General features: G+C 41.4%; 2 protein-coding genes across 2 annotated transcripts in view; one reads left to right on the plus strand and one right to left on the minus strand.

Annotated features, from left to right (window-relative positions):
• Positions 1-1,898: 1,898 nt before the first annotated feature.
• Positions 1,899-17,336, minus strand: MICOS10 (mitochondrial contact site and cristae organizing system subunit 10). The gene is made up of 4 exons (XM_049806108.1): positions 17,229-17,336; positions 5,868-5,915; positions 5,135-5,244; positions 1,899-2,143 (listed from the first exon to the last, which is right to left on the minus strand). Exons 1-4 carry the CDS (start codon positions 17,293-17,295, stop codon positions 2,135-2,137), a joined length of 234 nt encoding a protein of 77 aa, XP_049662065.1. The 5' UTR covers positions 17,296-17,336; the 3' UTR covers positions 1,899-2,134.
• Positions 17,337-17,615: 279 nt separating this feature from the next.
• Positions 17,616-22,636, plus strand: part of CAPZB (capping actin protein of muscle Z-line subunit beta) — a 70,066-nt gene continuing 65,045 nt past the window's right edge. Inside the window, exon 1 of the mRNA XM_049815717.1 lies at positions 17,616-17,689. The gene's annotated coding sequence lies outside the window, so the exon portion shown is untranslated. The remainder of the gene's footprint in view (positions 17,690-22,636) is intronic.

Below are 22,636 nucleotides of genomic sequence, written 5' to 3' on the forward strand. Positions count from 1 at the left end.
CCCTAGTGGATTTCATATTAATGAGCAAGAACATTTGTTCTGATTATTCTCACTCTAGCAATAAAGGACACATTGTGAATCAGTATCTACAATGGTACCCTCTGAGTTCCAGGGCCAGAAGAACCACTTGATGACGGTCACAGTCGAGCATATTAAGTAAGAATTAACCCCAGGAAATCATATCTGAACTAAAGCAGAGCATACCAGTGCAGGACAACTCATTATCAGGGACACTAAATAAAAATGGAACCCATCATTGTGGCCCAAATGACACAGTGCTAACTAAAGCTTTTTCTGCTTGTTGACAGTCATTCTATTCAGAGCATTGCTACCACTTCTGGTTCTCCTGCTTCTTACCAGGTTGATGCTCTTCTCTCCAGCTGAACCCACTGGCTTACCAGACTGCTAGCATCACCAGCACACACAGAGAACTCAATAAAAACACTTTCCAAACCACAGAGGAGCTATGGCTCCAAAGTACATAGTTAAAATTAAAAATTGGGGCCAGATAAAATGATTCAAAATTCGGAAGAAAGAAAGAGATCCTGTTTCCAATAAGCTGTTTTGACCTGACTGATGAATGCAGTCCAGCAAGGGAGGAGGTGGAAAAACAAGGACATGCTCAAGCAATGGTCCTGGATGGTATCATGCTTTGACAGTCTTTAATGCTGCTCTGGCATTAAAGCTATTTTATTTCACAAGTCCATTGCTCTAGGCAAGCTCTTCAGCTTCTGTTGACTCTGGGCACAGCTCAACATGTTTCTTCAGTGTGCAAGATCCTCACACAAGTGCCCAGGGGGATGTGGGAGTGCAGGACTGCTGTAGCACCCAGACCAAATCTCAGTCCCATTGCTCTGTAAGATAAGGAGTTTCTCAAGCTCTCTGAACTCAGAAAACTGCCCCTCAGTCCACCCCCTTCCTTTTTTGGCATGGTTTAAAAAAACCAAATATTGCGCAACTTGTTTTCCATTGTGTTTTCCTTTCTGGAGAGGAATTTTTTTTGTCACTCTCCCATCTGCCAGCACTCACCATGCAGCAGAACAGGCTTTCAATAAAGGAAAGCTCCAAATCAACCTATATCATTCCCTTTCTGTCTCAGGAGACATACATTTACATCTTGTATTACACAGACAATATGCAGCAAGCACGGGAGAAAGAAAAGAGGTCCTTGAGAGCCATCTCAACAGCTAGAAAATTGTGCTGAGTAAAGAAGCTGTGAAGACAACCTCTCGAGTCAGGAGAAAAGCAGTAGACAACATGCCAACAAGTAATTACACAGACTGGGGTAAATGTAAAGTAGAAGGGAATACTTGGACCAGTGACTTGCCAAGGTAATAAAGAGCTTTAAATATTTGTGACCCACTCCCAGACACTGAAACCTATATGTTCTCCCACAGAAGAGGGGTGAAAAAACAATCAACCTCAAAGGTAAGCTCAAAGCCAGATGGCATGTGCATCTGTTTAATTCGCCCACTATCCTGGGAAGTTTCAAACTTGGGTCACTCCATGAGTCAAAGCTACAAGAGACAGCACTGGCTAGCTGCATCGGTCACACTGCTAGGATTCACCCCTTCAGATTCTGTCTCTTTGCAAGGGACAAAATTCCAATTTTAAAGGGCAACTGTACAAACAGGACATAGGAGTATTTATACTCCTCTCCAAACACCGGCACAAGCAGCAGGGGTCTAGTGGGTGATTTATGAGGTGGGAATGCTTCTTTGAACTGTATGTTAGATGGGGGTTGCCTTTCCAGAGTGGAGAGGAACACACGACGGCTGTCTTTTCTGAAGAGCTCTCACAGTGGCTTTTACCCAGGTGGTCACAGCTGCTAGGTACTCAAAATGAAGTCCTCTCCTTCCATTCTCTCTCTCTCACTCACATAGAAAGTCAACACACCAGAAGGCCATTTTTCTTTTATTTATTTCCCAGAAGAGCTCCTCCTTGCACTTTCCAGACATGATACAAAACAAGCAACAGAACTTTGTTTCATGTTCAGAAACAGTTTGTTGGAGTATAAAGAGTTACTGGTGATCGTTACTGAAGAATGTTGGCTTATTCCAGGGGCACTTCAGTATTCCTGAGGAATAATCATTGATTTCTCCTTCCTTCCCACTGGGATAGTCTTAGTCATTAGTCACTGTTCCTGTAAAGCAAGAAGGCTTATATTATTAAAAAGCCATTTGGGTTCCTTACATGGAAGGTGCTGCACGATGTAAAGCAAGCCACTTAGCTTTGTAACATTTCCAGAAGGTAGGCTAACATTTTCATCCTTTGCTAGACTGAGAAGTTGAGTATGGAAAAGTTAAGCAGCTATTTTCATACCAGAAGCATGCCATGTTTTCATGCATATAAGCCTCCATTCTGATAAAATCGGTACTTCAAAAAAGCCCAACATTATTGTTCAAGTTAACTATTCACAGACTGAATAGAAATCAGATAGAAATCAAAGCCACAAAGAGCAGGAAGAAAGGCTCCCGTTGCCAAACTTCTTGTATTGTTGCACATCAATATAATCCATATTGCAATCAAAATACAGGGTTGTGGGGTTTTGGGTGATAAACAATACAGGTTAAATAACCTGAAAAAATGTGATACTTTCCATTTTGCAAGGAAGCCTTAGGCCGTGTAATTCTCAGCCATACCATTTTAAGCCTTGAAATAATTGCCAGATTTTGATTTTAATTCAGCTGGAGTCACAGTGACATCCACTTGATCAAATGACTTAAAAAGCCCTCAGAATCTTAGGACCACAAATTAGAACTTTTCTGCATTTTAAGTTGTCTCTTGGCCTAGATGAATGGCTCTTACATTGGTGTTAGTGTTTCATGATGAATTTACTAACCCCAAAGGATGGGTAGCGTGATGATCCAAGTTACAGCTAGGAACAGCTGCCAAGTTGCTTTGTAATCTCTTGATTATTTGGTATCATGAAGGTCCTCTGTTCTCTCTCATTCTCACTTAGGATTCAGAATTAAGAACTTCATCCTGAAGAATCAAGAATCCAGACTGGATGAAGCCCCAAGTAACCTGGTCTGACCTCATAGCTGACCCTGGTTTGAGGTCAGACCAGATGACCTCCTTGAAGTCCTTTCCAACCTGAGTTATCCTGTGATCCTATGAACCTGACAGGTTTGGAAAACTAGGTAAAATTTTCTTCAAGCTAATCCTTGTTACATTTGTCTCTCTCTTAATAAAGCTGATCTTCTTGCAGAATCTCACATTTTGACAAGTTAAGATTTTAACAAAACCTCAGTTTTGTAAAGGAAGTCCTATAGAGTTCAGTTACAACAGTATTTTCTAGGAAAAAAACAGATGAGTGATAATGCAACAATATTTTCCATGCTCCTAACCAACAGAAATGAAATAATTTTGTTGTAATAACCCTGGAGCCATTATCCATGACACGACATTTTGGAGAGATTAATGACATTAACCATTAGATGGTTTCATCCGCGTCTTCCCTCTCTCAGCATGTTCAGCCTCTTTGTGCCAGAGAAAGCTAGTGGAGACAGTGCACTGGAAACTATTTGTCTAGTCTTGTGCCATGCAGGCAGCTGTGCTTCTTCTGTGAAGTGTCCTTTCAATTACCTCATGCTTCAAAGGACCACCCTTGCTCCAGAACACAGATTAGTCCTTAATCCAAACAAAATCCCTTACTAGGCTGATCCGAAAGTCAGTTTTCCGTTGCCCAACAGCCCTAGTAACAAGCATCCTTGAATGAATAATGCTTTCTCAGAACATGTGAACAAGGCATTTACCATTCACATGAAGCCACAGAGATGTCATTCCAGCTTCTTGTTGGAGACATAAATTGGAGGAGCAGCCTCAGGATGGTATGGAAAGCTAGCACGTTTTAATGTTAACAAATCTGGCCAGAAGAGGCACGCACAGACTTTTGATTCTGGGCCGAAGCTGACAGTGTTCTATCAGCTGCATCTAAGTCACAGTTTCTCTGTACTGTTATCCAAAATATTTTATTCTGATGAATAAGTTGTTCAAGAATCTTCTTATTGTTTCCCTTAGTTAAAAGGCAGCTAAGAAAATATTTGTAAATAGGTATGTCTGATAGGGCTGTAGAAGGCTGGCAAAAGCTCATCTGCCAGTAAATCAAAGGAAGACTGGACTCAACTTACAGCTCTAGATGCATCAGGAAAAAGCCTAAAAACACCTTCAGGCCTCCTTCATTAGGCAGACGAGCAATACAAGAGCAATTTTTGCATTCTGTGTACTTGCCATGAAAAGCTCCTGGCAGAACATTTTACCTCAGTACTTTCTGAAGTGCTAAAATAACTGTAAATATGTCCTGGTGGATGCCTCTCCACCAGTATCAGTGAAATGCTTTTAGCAGTATATGGCTTTGTGGATCCAAAATATGCAGGCACACCCCTTTTTTTTTCCTCCAGATGCCACAATGATAAATTACCATAACAAGAGCCCCAACTTTTATATGTTAAGAAATATTGAAAATATTAATGGAGTCAGTTTGTGGGCTTAGTGCACTGAAGGCAGTTTGCAAGCATACAAATGGTTCCTGCTAATTAATCTATTTTTAAGTATTTTCTCTCAGCATGGTCAGTGATAATACTGAACTCATTTAAATTATCCTCTTCAAAACTATTTAAAGTGTACAATTTCTTCAGACTAATTATTACATTACTATCCAGCCAAACAAGCCACAAAACTTACAAGTGATTAGTATTTTCATGTTGCAAAAAACCCCGAACTCCACAGAAGATCGAAGATCTGCTTCCACAGGCAGATCTACCTGACACGCTTCTTTCTAGCTCATCTCTTTCAAAGTCTGAAGACAGAATCTTACTGTTAGTTTAGTTTTTCAGCCTTTCTAACATGTATTTTCATTACACATGTCTTCAGGTTGTGGGGAAACCTACCTGCAGGACCTGTTAAACTAATTCTATGTATTCAGCCTAGTAAGTTCACTGCTAAACACACCAGATACTAAAAATTTCTAAAGAGCAGGGGAACCACCCCCTCTTTGGTAAAACAAGTTTCTTCTTACTAGCACCCTTTTGAGAAAGGCAGAGGAATATCCATTTAAATGGTGTCCAGATGTATCATTTAATGCTAACTTCTAAACTGTTACCAATTAATAGTAACTAGTTCTGGTACTTACTTTTACAAATTTACCATGGAGAAGATATGGAGACTGGAAGTCATGTTGACAATTGGAATAAGCCATTCCTAACCCCATCCCTGACCCAAAAGCAATAGGCCATGTCTTTCCTGTGGGGGAAGGCAAGCAGAGAGGAAAAGTTAAAGTCAAGAAAAGCTGTTCATTTCACATGACAGTGATAGCATTGTTAAATAAGCACCAAGAAAGAATAAATTACTGGAAGATGCATATTAGGCATTTCAAGTTCTATGAGTCCTAAAATCAGTTAAAAACCAGACCACTTCAGAAGAACAACAAGAGTAACAGTAAGACATCATATTTAGAATTTAATGGAGAGCAATCTCTGAATTCAAGACATTACTGGAAATTATTCTGTTACCAAAGCCTAACTAAAAAATAATTTAGATCATTTTTAAAACCCTGGCAAGAGTGGCATAAACTGATGTCTAGACACATGGCTCCAGTAATTTGGCTCAGGGTTTCCTGCAATTCCAGAATGTGAGCTGAGCACAGTAGGAGCTTAGAGAGATGCTGCGTATAATAACCTTGTTACACAACAGTTAAAAGTTTAGGTAACTCCATTTCAACTGAAGAGACATGACCAATAATGAAAGAATTGGTGTAACATGCTGATTAAGTTTTACATGCCTCAAAGATTTCTTAATTTTAAACTGCATCTGTAATAGACAGAAATTAGGAAAATAGGCAGTCAAGACCACTGCAGTGTACTTACTTTTGAAGAAGATGACTGAGAAAACAATTCCTAATCCAAATCCAGCACCTGTAAGAAGAAATGCACCAAGTGAGGTCTAAGATAATGCAAAGTAATGGAAAATTATTTAGTTCTTTACAGTAATTTTTTGTTCCAACTGAGGAATATCAGACTACAAGTTACTTCAGCACACCAAACAAAAATGTTCTTAAATACCAATTCTGAAGAAAAGTAATTCTTGTTTTCTTAAGAAACTGTAAGTGGCTAATTCAGATTAGAATCCCAACATATCAGAAAGATTTGGGAAACAAACCAGACTCTCATCCCAGGGAAAGTTACTGAATTTCTGTCACCATTTACAATGTGAAATTAAGATTTATTTGGCTCATTGTCAACAAATGAGAAACACTTAAATGAAAACTTATTGTGTCCTTGAGCTTTAGATTCTGCAGATGAATATCTTATTGTATTTCGTTTATCTCACTACTTTAACTACTTCAATGTGTGTCCTGCGGGCAGCAGAACTTTGATGCTTTGTGTTACCCTATACCTTGCAAAAGAAAGCTCCAGGCTGCTTATCTTTCACATCCACAACATTCATTATGGAGCATATTTAAACACATTAGGAACGAATGACTTTTCACATCCTTATACTATATATAGAAATAACTGCAGTGGTTGAAAAAAAATTTATCCAGCACCATTAAAAAACTCGGCTGGCATATTTAAAAATAATTTTTGCTTTCCTTGGAAGGTGTGCTTATGATTTTTTGCAAGAAATCAGGCAAGTCTGCAAAACTCCTCTCATGACCCAATAAATACAACAGTGAAAACTTTGAGCTCAGTGGGTAAATCCTACCTTTAATTATATCAACTAAAGACAAGAATTTCAGATAAGGTGCAGAAGTACAAAAGTTTAAAAAAGGAAAAAAAAATAATCAGTCATGCATATGCTTATTAAAAAAATACCTAACAGTTTCAGGTTTATTTTGCAGCAGACACATCCTGTTATAGGTTTCAATTCTCTCCTTTCAATACGAGAAATCTAACTTAAGTATAATGAGTTTTATTAATTAAAAGACAAATTTTTTTTAACAGTCCTAAAACTACGTGGTCTTTATTTAAGCTCCTGTTGAATGCATTACTAAGTGGGTTGAGTCCAGAACAATGCCAAAGAATCCTATACCCTCTTGGCGTATAGGAGCACATTTCTTTTTTTTTTAAGTTTCCTTCTGCTCTTTAAACCTTTTTCCTCGCAAAAAGCATATTAATGGTAGCTTCTATTGAGGCACAGATTATTGAAACAACACTTAACTGCACTACCTAGTAAATTAAAATTAACTAAGCACTCCACATTTTTCATTGATTAAAAAAACTTAAATATTAGAACAGAGGTGACCGAACAGATGATCTGAGCAAACCCCCTTATGTTTATTCTCCTGTTAGGACTTCACTCTCCATATTTACTGAGAGCTGGAAATCAGAGCTGCTTTTGAAAACTCTTTTCATTTTACTACAGATTTTCAATTGTGACAGAGGTAACTACTTTACCAGGTCATTACAACTTTGGAGTAGGCTTACAAAACAATGCAACTGCAGGGAAGAACTTTGACCGCTTGCCAAGTGGTCCTGACATAACTCCCCCAGACACTTTAGAAACTGAGCATTTTGCAGAAGGTCAGGTTTTCACTCTAATAATTTGCACAGCTAAGGGAAAGTCTCAGTTCCTCGGATGTCTGCTCAGAGCTTCAGGCTTTTTCGGCATTTCAGACAGTAAGAGATACAATACTTGGAGCATCTCAAATAAACAGCTAACTACTCACACTGTGTCACTGACCGGCATTTATACGTAGACTGGAAGAGACATCGTGCATTACTAAGAGCAGCAGTTCATCTGTGCTAATTCCTCCACACCCCCTCCCCAAGCACAGCCTTCCTTCTCTACCTTTGCTATAATACAGCTGGTGTTGGCTCTCGCAGAATGTTTATGCTATTGAAGATAATTACTATCTTCAAGAATTCATCCAACGGACAACTGTTTGGCCCTCTGACCCAACTCCCTCTGCCAGTGTTCTCCTACAATACGTAGTTATGCTGCCTTTTTGTTTTGGGCTGTTGTACTGTAGGTCTGAAAAGGACTTTCTGGAGGTAATTACTTTCCGTTCAGACAGCACTAGGCGTTGTTTGAACTGTCCAGTTCAGAAGGGCTGTCATGCAGTGAGTGATACTGGTCCTACGCTTCCTGTTCAAGAAAAGATCCCTTCTGCCAATCCAAACAGTTTAGCTAATCAATGAGAAATGATTTACAGGATGACAAATTCTGCATCATCTCCATGTAGAGCCCAGGCAGTTTCTAATGTCACCACATTTTCCACGTTACCAGTCAAACCCACATTCTTCTTACCAGCGTGGTGGTAAACTGCTTACGTTCTTGTCTTAAGAAAAGCCTGCACTAAGGAAGCAGCTATCGTTAATACAGTTTCCTTCTATCTACTTCCAGAAATCATCATTATCTTGTATTCTCTTCATCTCCTTCAGATGCTATCTCACATTACAGACCCATTTGTAAGAGCTCCACACAGATGCCATCGGTGCTGCTTCCTGTTGGCCATGGGGGAAGCTACAGGAAACACTCTAGAGGTGAAAAATTTATTATTTCTGCCAACTGCAATTCAGCCTAAGCCTAAAACAAAACCTAGGTCTTCCCCCACGCTAATACCCAACACCACTGTTAAGCAGATGTGGTCCAGAATGACTGACTTAGGAAAGACCATTCTGTCTTTCTTAAGAAAGCTTTTTTCTGAAGCAGTGAATCTGAAGGGATTCCTCTTTTTCATGAAAACACAATTTTCATGCAATTTTAGAGGCTATCACTGCACCCTGTTCCAGCAGGAAGCGGGGAGTACAGTGGCTGATTAGGTTAAAAAGATGATGGTAAGATATCTAGGGCCTTGCTTTAAGTAACAAAAATGCTACAGAGAAGTAAAGGAGGAGATCTGACAGCTAATGGTTTTTTGTTTTCTGTTCAAGGCGGCAACTTGAGAAACAAAGCCAAAAAAGAACCTTAACTTCCCTCATGCCAAAGGCAGTTAGGTTCATCCCTTTTCTTACTGAGGAACAGATTACAGTCTACACTGAAAACTGTTGCTGATCACCAACACCCAATCAACAAGAAATGCTCAGATCTGCCCCCTCACATCAGCCAGTGCATATAGAGCATTTGCTCTTTTCTACTTGGTTTTAACATTTAAGCATTGGTTTTAACTGCAAACCAGAAGCTTTAGCTGCATTTAATTTCTTACCCCATCTGGTTAAGAACCTGTTTCTGTGGACAGTTTGTCACTCATCTTCATTCCACTAGAAAGTATTTGTGGTTATGTGGTCATTTCCTGTGTCTCCAGGACCAAGGGGGAGCTAAACCACCTTGTCTTGGGACCAAAGTAACGCTTTTCACTTTAATTCTATATTAAGTTACAACAGAGATAAACAATGGCAGAGCTGTTGATGAGTTTTACAGGTTTAAGTTCTCACATGCTCAATTTCCTTTTAAAGGAGCAACATGTTGCTTCAAAGAGCCTCCCACCTGACCAGGGGACACTCAGTCTGCAGCTGTTTCTACTAAAGATCAGCACCTCTAGGCCAGGCTTTAACTTCATAACAATAAAACATGAAAGGTTTATCTTACAATAAAAACAAACGAACATGGAAAAGCTAAGGGCTTGATCCACGCCGGGCACATTTTCCCTCCTTTTCTTGCATGACAGCCTCTTTGCAGGAAAAGGCCACAGGAAAGAGTACAACGCATTTTTCACCTCCTCTGACAGTTTAAAATGTTTAACTAGAAAAACAGCCTCTTCCACCCTACATCTATCACTTCAGCTTAAACTCATTTACAGTCAGTGTCAACAGGGGACAGGACAGTTCTGTGGACATCTTATTCCTGCTCCCCAGTAAGTATCCCAGCCATACGGACCAGCACAGCCTTACGGAATTGGTATTAGGCAGAAAGCCCAGTCTCCAAAACTTTTTCATTCTACTTTTTTGGCTCATACACCTTCCAAGAAAAATGTCACGGTACCTCAAATCAATCTAACACACAGAAGAGCACGCGCCGTATACCCAACAGGACATCATAAAAGTGTCTCGGAGAGAAACACAAATCTTCAGGATGGGCTCCTGCCCCATAAGAACATCTGGGAAAAGCTTTTTCTATAAATTTAATCAACAGTCTCTCCAACGGCGATACTACATGGTTCTTTCCTAGGCTACCCAAGTAGCTACAGGCTGAGGCAGCTATTAAGACTGCCACACCTAGATATATTTTTCTTCAATAGCTTGAAACTTAAAATAGAAGGATTAAAATGTACTTGTTGACATCTGGCAAATGTGTTGCTGTTACTATAGCAGCTGGAAGTTTTTAAGTTACTTAATAGTTTTCTTTTTGTCATCACATTATTTTCCTCTGCCATTCCTTACACACAAATACAAAAACAGAGCTTCAGCCTCCTCTCCTTCAGATTCTGTTAATTTACAATTAGAAGAACTAAATGATTGAAATAAAATGAAGAAGGAGCTCCTGGAAGATGGCTTCTTGTTCTAAGAAAATAGCAACCACTCTGTACAGACAAGACTCTCTAAAATAGGTCAGGGACTTGTCCCAACAGGGAAGATTTCTTCCCAGCTAGAAAGACAGCTTCCATTAGGATCAAGAAAATCTATCAAGCTCAGTTAGCTTCTCTCTGGAGACAGTGACAGCAACAGCTTCAAGGTCCAACAGCAGATCTCATCCACAGGCCTGATGCACTGGAAGCTTCAAATGAGCACCAGCTCAGTCCAGCACTAAAATTTGCTTTAGGTAAGGAAACACCTGAGAAAAGTCAAGATCTTCAAAATAAATAAAAACCGCAAGCAACTCTCAAACTATATTCTCCCTCCTGTTGTAGGGTGTCCTGTCCTGCCCCCCTCCAATCCCACTTTAAGAAGATACAGAGACAATCATTGTGCAAAAATGGTGAGGAGATCCTTCTTCATACACCAAGACCCTTATAGGGCAGCACTTAGCACCAGTTAGAAGTCTGAGACCATGAAATCACTTATTTACGGAGAGAATTAATTTTAAGCAGACTTTTAGCAAGGTCTTTCGTGGCAGGAATCAGATTTTCTTCAAACACCAACTTTGAAGCTTTCATTCTCATCTCCCCTGTTGTGTGGACTGTTTACATAGCAGACAGAAAAATGAGCAAGGACACTAGAAGAAAACATAGTGAAACTATATACCAAGTACTCGAGGAAGAAGCAGGAAAAAGTGTGTTTTGTTTTCTTCTAGCACTTGACTGTAGTAACACAGAATACTTGGAATGACAGAATATAAATATCCACATACCATTATAATACAAAAATCCCAACATGCTTTCAGGGGCCGCTTTCACCCTTAAGCAGTCCTGCAGTTCGACCAGTCCCCAAAGGCTAACCTTAGATAAACATCAGCACTTTTGCAGATGGACACACAGCAGCAGGAAGTATCGCTGTTAGCCCATGATCCCCCAAGCAATCACAGCGATAGTCTCCTAGTGGACCAGAAACTTTTCATCCTCGCACCAGTGAATGAGGTGGTGAGATGAGACAGCACATGCATTTCCTCCCTCTTTTAAAAGGGGAAGGGGAGAAGAGTAGAAGCTGCTCTTTGAATAGACAGCACAACAAAGGATCTCATCAATACTGCATCAAGCTTTTAGACAAAATCAGGGTTCACTCGCTTTAGAAGCACATATATAAGAAATCAGCAAGATACTCATAATATGGAAAATACACCTCTGATGGAAAACTCTACCTTCGTCTTACTGCAATAAAATATTCCACTAATGAAATGATAGCATTGCTAAAAAGAAAAGTTTTGCTGGAGTAAACACATCCACACTTAGGGCTTTTGCAAGCCTAACTATTAGGGTTGGCAATCATGCTTCTTCACAACCATCCAACGTAGGTTGACTATTACTGACGTCTACTGGCCCAGCTAAGAAACAGAGGAAATTTAAAGCAAAAAGTGTTACGGTGACATCTCACTAGCAGAAATGCTAAAGAAGGAAGCCCGATCCTTCTCAAAGCTCTCGCTATTAAATTATTATAATCAAGAATATGCCAGCAGCCCCGAAAGGATTTTCTCGGAGAACTATACCTGATGTAACAAAGAGTTGTTCCCATCTACTGCTGTAACATCTCAAGAACCAAACGAGCGGTTTAGGGTATCTCTTGGCTGGAGTTCCCTTCTACTGGACAGTGTCACTGTGTGCCACCTCCCAAAGAAGGCACAGCTGGCATCTCATCAATGCACTAATGCAGAGGACAAGGAAGTCAGTGCACTTTGGATTCATTTCCAGCAGAGGAGATCTTACGTAGTCTGGGGTTTTCAATGGCCGCACTATCAGACATGCCACAGCTCTTCTTTCAGGTTTTCCTGTACACCAGAAGTATTGCCAAGGCAGGGCTTCCCCCCGGCGTCGCTCACAGCTTTGGTTAGTGAGCTGATCAGCGCAGGGCGCAGTTTGCTGACTCAGTCGGATGGCCAGCCAAGAGGAACAGCAGGACACAATGCAGTTCGGAGAAAAGAGACCTGGATTCCTAAGATTTTGCTGTCTCTTTCTTCCAAAAGCCAGCATGACCCCTTAATTTGTAGACGGTCATTGTGTTCAGAACTTTGCTAACAACATAACTAAATATTGCTGTTAGATTTTTTTAATAAAAGCCTATTCTCGGTACAGCATTTGTCCACCTTTTCCAAATGAAACATTTTTTCGCTGGCTGTATTGCCTCCCTGCACAGCCTAAGCCATAAACAGTTATTATTTACACTAGTTGGTCTGCTACAACTAGTAGAATTGGATCTTCTCCTGTATGACAAAGTAAAATAACTTGGGGTTACAAACAAAGCTCACATAACAATGCAGTTGTGTGCTCGCATAATATTTGTGTCCTCCAGTATTAAAAACAAAATCCCAAATGAAGAACAAGTCTGTTGACCTGGTAGCTAAGACTGGATGGCTACATTACAATTGCCAAGCAAAAAAACACTTCAAAACAGGAATTTCAGGATTTTTGTATATTTAGAGAAAGTCTAATCCAGTTTTCAGAAAGTATAATCAAGTTTTATCATTATATAGACTGACTTTATCCTATTCATAACCATGTGAAGGACTATTTAAAAATACTGACATTGAATATTTCAGAAAGAACCATTGTGTGGATTGCAATCTGTGGAATGACACAAACAATACAATTTCGCCCTTGCCATTGACAGAAACAGCTATTTAAGCAGGCCAGATGATGCAAGTCAGAAGAAATCATGTAGCAGTTGCAGGAGAACTGAAAGTGCCCTTTTCTCTTAAAAAATTCCTATTAAATGGAAATTAGAAGTGTTTTATTTTCAGATGTCAAAACAGAGGATTAGAGGAAAATGAACATTACTACACTGGGTTATTTACAAACTTCCACGCTGAATTTTAGTCATACATCAAAACATTTGCCTCCTGCAAAAAATTAACTTCAGCACCAACTTAACACACAAGCCAAGCAGCAAACAGCTTTCCTAGGACTAGCTTTCAATATCAGGTAAATTACAGTGTTCAACTCATTTAAAACTACAACAGTTTCAAAACAAACCAAGACACACAGGCACACAAATCTCCCTTCCCTTACACACATACTCTTTATTGCCTCCCTCTTCCCCGGAAATGGCATATAATAATTTGTCCAAAATTATAGCCTTGTAGAGAAAAAACAACTCTGTCAGTCCTTCATGAGTAATTGTCTTTCCAAATAAACAGGCATGAACTATCAATCAGTTAAACAAACAAACCATCCAACCCTTTAAACAGGGTTTGAAGCCAGTAGGTTGGAAGACAACCACAATACAATTACTTCCCTGTCTCTTCTCTGCAGAGCTCTACTGATAAGAAGGAAGAAATGGTTGTGGGGGCTGGAGAGGACACAGGAGTTTATAAAGTTTTGCAAGCTCAGAAGAAAAAGAAAGCCACTACAACTTGATTCTCCTTCCCCACACATAAAACAAGCAACTTTTCTGATGGGTAAGAAAAAACAGTATCAGGAAGAAAGACGGAACAGAAAGTTATATTATTTAAATGACTGCATGTTGAGAACAGTGCAAAGCCAGAGCCAGCATGACCTGGATCGCCCATCAGAGAAACCACCTGGTCAGCCAAGAAAGCACAACCCAGCCCACCACACACAAAACACTGTGGCTACAGCTAGATTTAGAAAGGGAAGGGGAACAAAAACACCCATCCTCATCATCAGCAAAACAATTAAATGTCAGTCCTAATAAGAAGGAGGTGAGCATATGAACTCCATTTAACAACGTTTTGATGTTTTGTGCAGGCATACAGAGGTTTATAGTACTTAACTCTGAAATGAAATACTGTCTCAACAACACCTGACAACATATTCTGTTTTGAATTAACAGGAAAAAGAAAGAGTTTTAATACTAAATTACAAGATACACACAGGTAGTGACCATGAGCATTTCAAAAGATGTAACATAAGATAAATACATATTTTGGACATTTTAGTGGCAGGAGATCAAGTTTCTTCCAGGAGCTTGATCTCCAACTAAAACAGTACAGCACACCACAGCCAACTACAAATACACTTGCTTACATAACTGTAGTGGAAAGCCTCACAGACTAATACAAGATAGGACAGGCTGCATAGCCCCCAGCTATTACTTAAAAACATACTATTGCTAATAAAGTCATCCTGATAGCAGCATCCGGATAGCACCTCCCATTCTCACTCTCTTGTGTTTCCCATGTCCCTCCAGTCCTCAAATTAATCCATAGGAGTTATCTGCCTTTACAGTTCTCACAGACAACGGAAAACTGCCATACATGCAAGGCTTCAGAAATTCAGTGCTTTCCTTTATTTATGGGGTCTGGAATGGGAAAATACGGGGCTAATCCCAATGTTTGTTACTCCCCAGCCACTGGCTGGAAAGATCTCTCTTGCAATAGCGCTCAGGAAGGATGTAAAGGAACATACAGGAAGGAAACTGTGGCCACCAAAAGGAAAAGTCCAACGAAGGAGCGAGGATTTGGTAAACTTCTATATCCCACATAACAAGCAATAAAATTCTCAGGTAAAAAAAGTTTCTTTTCCTTCTTTCCAGTATAACAACAACTGGCCTTGATAGTTTATTGGAAATTCCAGCAAACTTTGCAGTAATATAACAAAAACAATCATCACAACCACGTAGGTTTTTAAAGTCCCTGCAGAGAAAACAATAATTTCCACTGAGATAGTCTGTGAAAGTTTGTGTTGTCAGCACTCAGTTAACAGTTTGCATAGCTAGGCCACCGACTCACTTTGCATTTAAAGGCCATCACCATCTTCTGTCACAAACTACTGGAGTTATGAAGCAACTTCTGGGTTGTTCCACTTCCAAAGTTCATACCGAGTCATTTGTTGTTATTACCATGGAGGAGGTTGCCAGCACAGACGCTTCAGTCACTGGGTCAGTCATAAAAGCACATAAAACAGAAAAATGCTATCACATATGAAGAGAAATGTGTCCGAAACCATCACGCTGCATATAGTGCTGAGGACAAAATAAGAAAGCTGCAGCCCATGTGTCCTTTTTGGGCAATCTAATTAAAAACATGAATTTTACCAAGACCTCTACCCAATGCCATCATGAAAGAAACATTGGGAATCACTGGTCTAGAACACTAGTGCAGAAAGTCTAAGCACATTTTCTTTCTTCCGTTGCCACTTTAGGATGGAAGAAAACACCAAATTAAAACAAAAGGCCTGCTGAAGAGACATGCTGCATCGAAATCAACCCTGTATCCACTTCTTTCAGCCTCCCAGACAGACTTTTCCTGTACCGAATTCCTACATGTACATGTACAGCTGCAGCACAGAACAAGTTCTTGTTTATAATTTGGCATACTTAATATTTTATGATAAAGCAACCAATGCTATGGAAACATAAACATATCTGGATATGTTTGTCAGACAAACCTGAATAGAATTTCATAAGGCAAAACATTGCTCTGGAGCACTTGACACTTTTCAAAGGCCTGTTATAAACAATGGAAGTTTCAGTTTACTTAAAATTATTAAACAACTTTTCTAATGGAAAAGTATTAGGCAACTAAAACTCCGAGTTCCTCATCAGCTTTCAAGCATAAGGCCACTACAGCAACAAGAAATAAACATTCACATTTCTCAAACATTATTTATGGCTCTAAAAGAGACTTCTGCACCAACACGGAACGCATGCCTTTTGTGTCAGACACTTCACTTCTTGCTCTATACATTGCATTTAACGATTTGCTTTGGCATACGCGTTTCGTAAAGCCAGAACCGCCATCTAGTCGATTTGCCAGCCTGTCACATGAAGAGCACTGAACTGTGCATACACAATTGCAGTCAGTCATAAAACTCACAGTTCTAAGTGAAATGTTATGAATGGTTTGTTGCAGATCAGAAGCGCTACAGGCATGTGCATAGTCCTAACTTTAAGGACAAATAAGCATGGGAAAAAAAATAATCAGCGGAACTGTTCCCCTACTTAAAGAAAAGGCACTACCGTCTGCAGGGTTGGGACACCGGACGGAAAGCTTCTCAATGTCAAACTGTGCACGCTGTACTAAGTAACACATGCCAAAGCTGTCAGCGGGTCACGCTGCGTACTGCTTTTAATAAACACAGCCCACCTCGTACACTGAGTGATGTGAGCAGCTCTGCAGAAAGAGATTTCGAAAACCGAGCCGCCGTCATAGCAAAAGTAAAGGCGGGCAAGGTCGTGGCACCGAAGGACCCGGTTGTGCCTGCCCGGGGCCCATTCATTCGGGGCAGGAGGCGTCCCGCTGGCCGCGGAGCTCAGCGCAGAGCGAGATTTCCCACGGAAACCTCTCATCTTCAACAGAGGGAATAACCGCAGGTCAAAACCCACCCTCCGCTACCGGATCGCGGGTAAGACGGGGCCGGGCCGGCAAGAAGAGCCCCGTCAGCGGGCCCAGCGGGGGTCCGAGCCCGCGGCCAAGGTCACCTTGCCAGGGCCCCGGGGCCCCCCGGCTCCCTCCCGCCACGCCGGTCCCCGACCCCCGTGGGCAGCGCCGTCCCGCGCCGAGGGCGGAGCCGCAGGACGCCCCACCCGGGCCCACAGCGCGCCGAGGCCGCCGCCGACCTAAGCCGGGCCCGGAGCGGCGGAGGGGTGTCCCGGGCCTCGCTGGGCCCTTCCTCGCCGGGCCCGGCCGAGCCGCCGGGCCGGCCGGGCGGCGGCCCTCCCCAGCCCCGGGGCGCCCGAGCCGGCCGGCCCCGCTCCTCCCCGGGTCCTCCCCCTCCGCCCTGCCCCCCCCGCCCTTACCCAGCTTGACGGCGGAGTCCGCCAGACACCGGTCCCACTTCCTGCCCAGCTCGCCCTCGGACGCCATCTTGGCCGTCCCCTCCCACCTCAGGCCGTGCCCTCGCCTCCTCCCCCGCGCGGCTCTCGCGAGATCTGCGGCGGCGGCCGCCAGCCAGCGGCGGCGCCCCAGATCTCGCGAGATTTTTCTCCCGGCCGCCGTCGTCAAGGTTACCGGCGGGAGGGCGCCATGGCCGCCGCGCTCGACCTTGGGCTCGGCCCAAAAGCCCGTTTTGACCCGTAGGACCCGGCCCACCGCAGCCCTGACCCTTCCTGGGCCCCACCTCTTAAGCCAGGGCTTGCGCTGTGTCCCTGATAGGCCTCGTATCCCTCAGCTTAAGGCACGATCCCCATTTTCTCACAGGCCCCCAGCTTGGGCCCACCCCCGTCGACCTGCTCCCCTCAGGGTTCTCACCTCATCCTTGGTAAGAGTCGATCTTTGCTGTAGGGTCCCATCTCTCTCACTGCAGGGTTGGGTATATCCCGCTGGATGCACATTCCTGGGTAGGTTTTCCCTCTCAGAGGTCCTGCATCTTTGCTTGGCTGTCCTCAACTTCTCTTCAGGGCCTGAAATGAGGTACACCTGTGTGTGGGGAAAAAAACCAGCTCTTGCCAATCCCTGTCGATGTCCTAGGGATCACCTCTTTTACTTAACAGCAACCCAGGCCCCCCACCTTCTTGCTTAACTGGGAGAAGGAGCTGAATAATACCAGGAGGAAAAGAATGCTGTGTTCAAGAAATTATTCTATACAAGAGGATGTTAATATTAGAATGAGGAGTTGTAGGAAGGGTTCTTAGTGATTTATGAGTCTTTGGCATATCTTGAAGTGTACTACAGCGTTGTGGAATCAGTAGTGTAGTTGTGAATAGTTTCAAACCTACTGTAATGAACTTTATGTTGCAAACATTGTATAGGCTTTCTGGAAATCAATCATTCTCCCGAAGCCTTGTGAAAAAAATATAGAATGTTTTCTTAAGTAATAATGTCTCCATTCACACTTGGTAAGGCAATTTTTAGCTGCAATTATTTTTATTTTTTCAACTTCTGACAGTTTTCTTTATCAGATTGGAGAGGAGGAGGTTCTACTGATTTATAAAATGAAGTTCTTTAAAAAGTCAAAGTCTAAAGCAATAAATAGAAGTCAAAACTGAAGTTGGCAAAATTTTTCTGAAGTTATTATTGTTTGTGGTTGTTCATTTGTCTTAAAAGTATAATTGGTTTTGATCTAGAGCAATGATGAAAGATTTTTCTTATACTTGGTTTAGTTCAACTTCACCTATCGCTGAACGATCACAACTGCCTATTATTTTTACTTAGTTAGAAAAATCTAAATGGCTTTTTTAAAAACTTTTTTGGAAGGCACATGGCTAAACTAAGTCCTTGCAGGATCAAGAGGCTTCCTTGGAGAAGGCAGTTCTTGCCCTTCTGTGAAGGGAGCCTCCTTTTCCTCCTGCTGCAATTTATTCAAATCTGACTGCATTGCTGTATAGTTGGTATCAAAAATAGAACCGTGCATCACGTTACTTAAAAATACCACCAGGATCAAGCAGATTTTCCCTGACCGGATAAAGAAGTGTTTTCTGAAGCCACTGACCCAGTGGTATGTCCCAATGTGCCAGCTCCACCCTCCCATTTCCAAACAGCTCTGGAAAGTATCAGGAGGGGAAAGCTACTTGAAGCCTCCAGATAATTCTTCAACTTTTTTTCCCCAAAATTAAATTCCAGAAATCAGTGTTTAAACACAACCCAGAAATGTGGTCTTCTCTTTGGCAAAAACAAATACCTGGTGCAGGCCAATGTGTAGTCTCACTTCACACTTACTCATTTTCAGACTGTTGGGCTCACTGGAAAGCGCTGTTTCTTTGGGGGTGAAGGAAGCAGTGGTGAGCTGTTGGACTGAAAGGTGCTTCATAAAGGGTTGTGTTGCTGTGTAATGGGTCTCAGTGTATTTTGACAGCCTTGCGACAGGAACCTGGTGCATTAAACCCTTTCTAAGGAGATGGAATAGTTCAGTGTAATTGTTTTGAACATCTAGCTTCCTTCTGAGAAATCAGTCTGCTGCTTTTAAATCCTGGAGTCACCGAATGATCAGAGGGTGCTCTGGAAAACGTTATCCATTAAGGATCTAGAGCATATTCTCTGTACCCCTTCCCCACCCCAGGGAAAAATTAAAGCTGGAGGGCACGTGTCCAAAGACAGCCTTTTCTCTCCATTGCTATAGTTACTTGGCAATTAGACCCTCTCAGTGTAATATTGAGTATTTATTATTGTATGACTCCAAGGTGATGTTTAGAACATGCAGTTTTGCAAAACCTTTTTTGCATTTTACAGCCCAGCATATGCTGTCCTAGCCTTCCTTCCCTCCCTTCTGCCCTCGGGCTCTCTTTTCCTTTCTTTCCAGGAAATAAATAAATGAAAAAAATAGAGGAGGCTGAAATGAAGCCAGAAAGCTTAAAAAAAAATCCCTGCCTTTCTCTGGAAGTCAAGTAGGTTCAGACCTTGTATCACCACTTTTCTCAACTATATACCTAACTCGTGTATTAAATTAGTGAGACTGCTCATAGACTTAGTTAGGCATTCACTTAAATAAACTGCTGGTTAGTTTTTCAACAGATGGCCATGAAACAAGCTAGAGGCAGAACTGGGACTCTAAGATGAATAAGTACAGCTATTATTCTTAAGAATTACTATTTCCCTGGTGTCTAGTGGGAGAAGTCATGCAGAGGGTACACATATGTGCACACAGGTGAGGAGCTTCTCTGGGGCTGCACCAGCTGGAATTTGAAGTCCCTTTTGAACATAATAGACTTTCTTTTCTTTTCACTGTTAGCCCTATCTTTTACATACTGCAGTATAGGATGGTTCACCCTCACCCCAATAGTTTTTGTTTTAAAACTTCCAAGCAAGTTTCTTTAAAATCTTGATCTTTCCTCAGGATAAGTATTGCCTCTTACCCTGTTTTTTCAAAGAATCCTATAGCATCCTTTCTGTCAGTTCCCCACTGGATACTAATGTGCTCTTGATGTCCTCTTTTCTACAGAATACACATGTAAGTTCTCCCATAGTTTTAAATAACATGAATCTCCTCCCACACACACCTTTTTTTTTTTTTTTTTTTTTTTTTTTGCCTGCCAAGAGTAGCAGCGATCTGCATAGGAAGACAGCAGTGTAGGAGTTATCTGCTTGAGATGGTTGACACAGCCTTGGTAGTGGGCCCCCACTTTGCTGTCTGTACTTCCAGAAAGCTTCTTTTATGTTACAGAGAGAATCAGTCCTGGGCAGGAAACTTCAGCTCTCAGTCTCCGCTCCAGTTTGTTGGGTTTTTTTCCTCACAGATACAAGCCACATTCACCAGCAGATACTGATGCTTATTTTTCTCTTTGAAAGCCTTCTTCCTATCCAAGCAACAACAAAAAAAATCTAAGTCCGAAGTCTGAGGAAAAAGAAACCCCTCCTCAGCAGAACTTTGCCCTAAAATGGGAAAAGTGCCAGAGACTCCATTAAGTCTACTTTGCTATTCTTACTGATTTTATGTGGAAGGCAGTCAGATACTGTGGGGATGAACAATAGTCTAAAGGCTGAGGTAGACTTGCATTAGGAGAGACAGCTTGTGATGCAGAGTGAAATACCATTCAGTCTTTTCATGGTGATCACATTCACGTTAATAAGCAAGTCCATTTTCTGTCCGTGCTAATGTATTTTCATGCCAATTTTGCAAAGCTGATGTAATGTTATATTCAGTAGTGTGGTACTGCTGGTTACAGTTGTCAGGTACGGCTGATTGAAGTGGAACTTTGAAAAATGGAACAAGATGTGTCACAGCTCGTTGTGCTAATTCTGCTTTAAGCTGCTTTTGCTGTGAATATGAAGTTTGCCCCAAAAATCTCTGGAGGAAAGCACTTGCATGGAAACATTGATCTGAGTTTTTGCTAACTTATGTTACAGGCATAAGCACTGCTATGACATTTCTCGTCTTTAATTGATGTGTACTATTTGTGATAATTCTTTAGTTTAGTAGTAGAACTAGGAAAAGAACTCATGCACTGTATTGATAGAGGTTTTCTAATGAATAAGCCTGCAAAAGAGTGCTATTTTTCAGCTCTTAAAGTATGTTTTTCCATTCGTCCATGTCACTGGCTAATTCTGTACAGATTCTAACTAGTGAACCGTGACTATTGTATTAAGAAGGAATCCAGCCCCTTACAATTCTTTTGGCTGGTATATTAGCAAGCTTCAAATGAAGTGCAACGTGTCAAGGAAAAAGTAAGGGAATGGAAAGTTTTGTTTCTTTCTGGTGCATTTAATCAGCTTCTCCTTGACTTTTTTTTTTTTAATGTCAGGCTGCAGACACTATTACTACAGTTAATGACCAAGTTTGACAAGAATGTTCTCAATACTCTCTTTGCTCAGGCTAAAGACACTTCTGAAAGCTCCTGTCTATCAAGCTTTCTATGCTTAAAATATAAAGTTAAAAGAGCAGTCGCAAGCACAGAAATAAAGAGCATCCTAGGATATGTAATTAAGTGGAATATGGTGGAAAAGTAGTGATCCCAGTAGTCCTGCAGTCCACTATTCTGGACTGATATTTAAAAAAATGCCTCATAGTCCTTTTCTAAATAAGCACTGCTGGGTTTCTTGAGGTGGCATTTCAGGTATGTCTTGGTCACATTTGTCCATCTTGTATTAAACATCTTGTGGAATACAATTGGATTGAAATCTGTGGGACAGATGAAAACAGTGTGGCTGCAAACAACTCCAAGGCATGGCCAGACAGTGTTCTCAGAATGTGGGCGGATACTTTTGGACTGAAATAAAGCAATTGTTATTAGTGGATGAGGATGTTACTTTTTATGTGGGGAAAAAATAAAAGTAGTTCTATGCCCCAAGATACGGACCTAGATTGCAGAGATGTGACTTTTTAACACGACATCACTGTGGATGTTGGCTTTAGCTGAGTGGCTAAGTCTGCCCTTCAGTCTGTGAAAGAGGGATATGGGACATGACTTGGTCTTACTTATTTAGGCAAAACAATTATAAGAAAATGGTCAAGCCAGAAAAACTTCATGCCTCTAGCGATATGTGTGCTTGAGTGATGTGTAACCTTTAATTTCTCTGCCATTACTGTGACAGTGCTGCACTGGTAGTAGAATGTCTCATTTCTGGCCAGTATATGGACATCTTAGGCTGCAGGTTTGTCTTATTAATCAAATGAGCAGATCTGCTTGGGTGCTGATAAAGTGGAAAAAAGTCTGGGTTTAGTATTCTTAGTAGGGGGAAAATGCCTCAAACCTCACACTAAATGGGCAATATGTTTTTTTTTCATTAAACATGGTATTTTGATTTACTCGTCAGTTCCTGCAGTGAATGGGGG

This window comes from Accipiter gentilis, chromosome 1 (assembly GCF_929443795.1).
Source record: "Accipiter gentilis chromosome 1, bAccGen1.1, whole genome shotgun sequence".
Lineage (NCBI taxonomy): Eukaryota > Metazoa > Chordata > Aves > Accipitriformes > Accipitridae > Astur > Astur gentilis.

What these genes read in the sequence shown, in the direction of transcription:
- MICOS10 (XM_049806108.1), bottom strand. Translation starts at nt 17,295, where the DNA reads ATGGCGTCCGAGGGCGAGCTGGGCAGGAAGTGGGACCGGTGTCTGGCG. An exon ending in GGACTCCGCCGTCAAGCTGG is followed by an intron (nt 5,916 to 17,228) that starts GTAAGGGCGGGG and finishes TTCTTCTTACAG; the next exon opens with GTGCTGGATTTGGATTAGGA. An exon ending in CTCAGTCATCTTCTTCAAAA is followed by an intron (nt 5,245 to 5,867) that starts GTAAGTACACTG and finishes CTTCCCCCACAG; the next exon opens with GAAAGACATGGCCTATTGCT.